Source organism: Rhamphochromis sp. 'chilingali' (genome assembly GCF_963969265.1).
Source record: "Rhamphochromis sp. 'chilingali' genome assembly, chromosome: 3".
Classification (NCBI taxonomy): domain Eukaryota; kingdom Metazoa; phylum Chordata; class Actinopteri; order Cichliformes; family Cichlidae; genus Rhamphochromis; species Rhamphochromis sp. 'chilingali'.
This window is the reverse complement of record NC_137931.1, coordinates 37,096,435-37,101,135: the sequence shown is the minus strand read 5'-3', so window position 1 is coordinate 37,101,135 and position 4,701 is coordinate 37,096,435. Positions and strand designations below refer to the sequence as shown.

Here is a 4,701-nt window from a genome sequence, read left to right as displayed (position 1 = left end):
TTTCAACAATCAGTTTAACATAAACTCATAGTAACACAACAATTAGTTTTTAGTTTCCTTATTTTCCTCTGCGTTATCAGTTCTGTCCTAACCTAAACTAATGTCTATTACCTGAAACCAACCAACCACATGCTGTCATGTTCCATACTGACAGAAGATGGTGCTAAACATATTTTTAAAACGTTATATTTCATCGCTTATTTCTTAAATCCAGCTTTACAGACAGAGTCACATCTATGTCAGTTTTTGAGAGCAGGTCTCCATGATGGGAATTAGCCTATATATGTGGAACGCTTCATGTTCTCTTTAAGGTATTTCTTGATTCGTCCATGTCTGCTGCAGACAGTGGATTTTAACAGCAAAAAAAATGATCACGATGACCCTAATCCTGTCCTGTCAGAATATGTAATATTTTAAAAATTGTTCTCTTAAATCTCAGCAATCAGGGAACAACAAAAGTCTTTCTACCTCATACAGACTGAAAAGTCTTTTTAGAGATTAAACATCTGCTACAGATTGAATCATTTCATCTGTGGACGAGGCTTAAAAGAAATGGTTAGGGGGTTGGGGTCATAACAGATGAAGACCTCACAGAGTTAAACCAACCTGAATCACAAGGTGACCCTAAGCTGGATAAGAAGCTAAGAAGATGAATGTTTGGATGGCAGAATATGCAGGTTTATCCAAGAAAATAGAAACTTCGATCTGGTATTAAGTGTACGGTTATATATGTCAGTTTAGCTGGTCAAAACACCACAAGTTGTCCATAATTTTGCTCTGAATCACTATCGTTGAGCTAAAAAGCTTTTTAGCAACGCTACGTTAATTATAATTGGTGTTTCAGATGTTTCATAGAGATGTTGATCTCTGTGGACAATCAGGACATGCATAATCAATCAAATAAGTAATCTTGTTTAACTGAAACATAAACTTTCTGTAGACAGAAATAAATAACTTTACTGTGAAGCCATGGCTTTAACACCATTTTCCATTCCGATTCTTTGAAGAAACATTTGATTAATATTCACGCACGTAAACCTTCGGCCGTCTTTCGCACTTATAAAGCTCTGAAATAAAATCACCTAGTTTCTTTTTAAACCTAAACGTCTGTGACGAGATTTAATCTCATGTCGGTCCATTAGTAATAAGTACTATCATTCACACACAAAAACAAAACGCTCACAACCTCCACCAATCAGACAGCAGCACACACAAACAAACAAACATGCTGAGAATCACTATAGCAACCAAACCATCACACCAGAGAGGCAAGAAATATACAATCTGAATTCGACTGCCAACATGGCCGCCATCACAGAATCCATAACTGGAGGGGTTGGGTTCTGCTGCTGGGTTCTTATTTGTCGCAGGGTTATGGTTTGTCGCAGGGCTACAGTTTGTTGGAAGGTTAGGGTTTGTTGGAGAGTTCTTGTTTATTGGAAGATTTTTGTTTGTCAGAGGGTTCTTGTTTGTCGCAGGTTTAGGGTTTGTTGCAGGGTTCTTGTTTGATGGAGGGTTAGAGTTTGTCAGCGGGTTCAGGTTTATCAAAGGGTTCTTGTTTGTCGCAGGTTTAGGGTTTGTTGGAGGGTTCTTGTTTGTGACAGGGTTCTTTGTTTGTCGCAGGTTTGTCATAGGGTTCTTGTTTGTTGCAGGGATCTTGTTTGCTGCAGGGTTAGGGTTTGTTCGGGTGTTTCAAAAATTTACTGTTTGAGTTTGTCTCTGTGCTTTGACTTTGAGCTGTTTATTGAATGAGTTCCTTTCTTCTTAGAGGCTCAACACAGTGGACAGCATCTCTTCGGCACAGATGGAGGTGTTCCTTTCTGGATCACAGAACAATTGGGTCAGTCTGTGTCAGTCTAAAGAAGTTTGTGATTGGATTCCTTCAGGATTAATACTGTCCTTTAGCCACAGCCTGAATCCTTTCTAAAGTTAAAGTCACTGAACAGGAAACTGAATGGGTGGAAGAGCAGAGGTACCTCAGCACCATCACTGACCAAAAACAGTGAGATCATCTGATAAATGTGAACAACACCTCTGTCTCTGTTTATAACCACTGAATCCATCCTTCTTGGGATGATTTCTTTGGATAGCAACTTATCTCAAGAATAATAATAATAATAATAATAATAATAATAATAATAATAATAATAATAATAATGTCCTCTGTGGTGGGTTCACTTGGAAAAATAAATAGTTGCAATAGCATTGATGTCCTCCTAGACTCTCTGAGAGGTAAGATGTCTTTTTGTGAAGAGAAACTGTCCAAGTGTTGAGCTCCTAAACCTTGAGCTCATCATCTCCTGGGTGGAAACCTCTTCTCACAGCTTGTTGCTTGCATAGCATCACGCTCCTTGTTGCCAACCAGGTTTTATGCTGTTAGTGACCAGTTTCAGAGTAAGGCTTTTATTTTGAAAGGTAACAGGCTAATCTTTGAACCTCCGTCCCTGCAGACTCTTATAATAGTTCTCCTGCTCAGTCTGGTTACGGATCTCTCGCTCCAACAGAACCAGTGCTGTCTTGCGCCTCATGGCCATCTCCCTGCGCTGAGCATCTGATGACATCTCTACCTGCTGGTGAGGTGGGCTTGAGGATATGGTAGGGTCGACAGTGGCGCATGGTGAGGCAGAGCGGCGTGGGTGGAAGCTGCTGCTGCTGCGGCTGGCCGAATCTCCTCGATTCAGGTTAGAGAGGTTGTAGGTTTCTCGTGGGTCTCCCCCATTGGATGCCCCCACCCACTCCCATGGGTTACCATTACCTGATGGGGGCTGGGCCTGGGGAGGAAGCGGGACTTGGACAACAGGATAGTGGGGTGCATGGGCATCCACTGTGATGATACCTGGCCCCTCCCGTGGTTGCTCAAAGGGGTGGCGGTAGTGTGGCGAGTCGGCAGCGGAGGAGATGGCAGAGCAGGTGGATGTGGTTTCGGAGGACTTCTCCCCAGAGGACGAGGACGGCAGGAGGCCCTGCTGCTTGGAGATGGCAATGACTTGCATGAGTCGTGGCTGGTTGGCAGCACCACGCCCGGACGCCTCCCCGGTTGTCTTCTCCCGGATGGCGAGCCACTTGGCTCGGGTTAGGGCGCTTTTTGGAGAAATCGGTGGGGGTCCTGCTTCTGGGATCTGTGGGGGTCTGGGTGTTGCCACAGCTTTGGCCCCCCCTGGAGGTGGAGTGGGGTTGCGACTTGCGTTTGCCCTCCCGGCATGCACTGCAGGCTGGTAGATCGGGGCTTGAGAACCGCCATCGTCAGTCCCCACAGAGCCTACCTCAGAGCCGTCTTCACTGGTTTCGTGCTCTGGCTCGTCCCGAACACCCATACCTCGCATCTCCATCGACTTCTGCTTCCACTCCGACACCAGCTGCTGTGACCGCATAGGGTCCATGGGCACCTGAACAGCCTTCAGACGGCGCTGCACTGGCTGCACTGGCTGGACCGGCTGCACCGCCTCCTCAGAGGCATCGTTGGCCCCCAGTACACCATTTACATTCATGCTAGCTCTTGGTAGCGTGTTGCTGAAGGTCACCATGGTCTCCTTTCCCATGGGGCTTCGGGGAGCCAGCAGCTCTACATCCACACTGGCCCTCTTCAGACTTCCCATTGAGCCCTTCTCCCTCTGCAGGGGCCCCAGGCCATCCAGCCGGTCCATGGGAGCCGGAGCTGCTGCTATCTCATCGTTACTCTCTGAGGCAGAGGCAGGGCCTTTGTTATAGACCGACTCGTGTCCCCGCTCAGTCAGTGCTCGGAGAGGGTCCGCCTTTAGGGGTGGAGGAGGTGGGGGTGGAGTGATGTCATCAGATGATTTGAAGTTGGCGACAGCGTGAAGGGCCTGACGGAGGAGAATAAAATCTTGTGAGTCTTTGGAGAGTCACAAACCTCAAAAATACTCTGAAACCTGATCTAATCGTCAGATCAAACCTCAGAGACCAGCACCAAGATCTGTTACATTATTACCAACCTCTTCAAAAACAACTAAATCTCCCGGTTTCAACAACTGAGTCGGTGTCTTTGGATGATATTCTATTAAATCAGGCTTTGAATTATTTGAAAGTCTTAGCTGTGTTTTTCAGGCTGAATGATTAAAGCTGCCTCAGTGACCTTCTGTCTGTATTTTAGGTGCTGTTCAGATGTTTCTTTGTGCTGGCAGGTTTAATATTCCCTCATATTCAGTTGGATATTCAGCCCATCATCTCTTTGTGAAGCTCCTCGGCTGAAGCTTATTGGCTAAATCAAGATTTGAGTCACTTGGAGCTGCAGAGCTGTTGGTTTTTGATCTACCATCAGCCTCCGGTTTAAGCTGATGCAGTCGCCATGACAACACCAACACAAAGCCATGTCCATGACAACAGCTGCAGACTCTGGAGCTCCATCAGACAGAAACACACACCAGATGTGTCCTTTATCTCACCAGGTAGGCGGCGATGAAGGCTCCAATGAGGAAGCCCACATAGACGTCGATGGGGTGGCTACGATGCTGTGTGATCTGAGTCAGGCCAGTCAGCGCTGCAGCAATGGCAAATGCAAACACCAGCACGGGTTTGAGCAGCTTGGTGCTGTCTGAGATGGTCGAATTAAAGTACATCTGACAGGAAACAGAAGCTAACATCAGAGAATGCCATGATACAGCAAATTCAACACATCTTTATCAAGACAAACAAAACTGAGCAGTACAAGCAGACCTGACACAATTTCCTAAAGACATTTTT

The 4,701-nt window shown here is 46.0% G+C and overlaps 1 protein-coding gene across 1 annotated transcript in view; it reads right to left on the bottom strand.

Annotated features, from left to right (window-relative positions):
* Nucleotides 1-2,122: 2,122 nt before the first annotated feature.
* Nucleotides 2,123-4,701, bottom strand: part of plppr3b (phospholipid phosphatase related 3b) — a gene marked incomplete at its 5' end in the record, with an annotated part of 4,962 nt that continues 2,383 nt past the window's right edge. Inside the window, 2 exons of the mRNA XM_080878807.1 lie at nucleotides 2,123-3,824; nucleotides 4,404-4,577. Of these exons, the coding sequence (XP_080734933.1) occupies nucleotides 2,424-3,824; nucleotides 4,404-4,577 (1,575 nt within the window). The 3' untranslated portion in view covers nucleotides 2,123-2,423. The remainder of the gene's footprint in view (nucleotides 3,825-4,403; nucleotides 4,578-4,701) is intronic.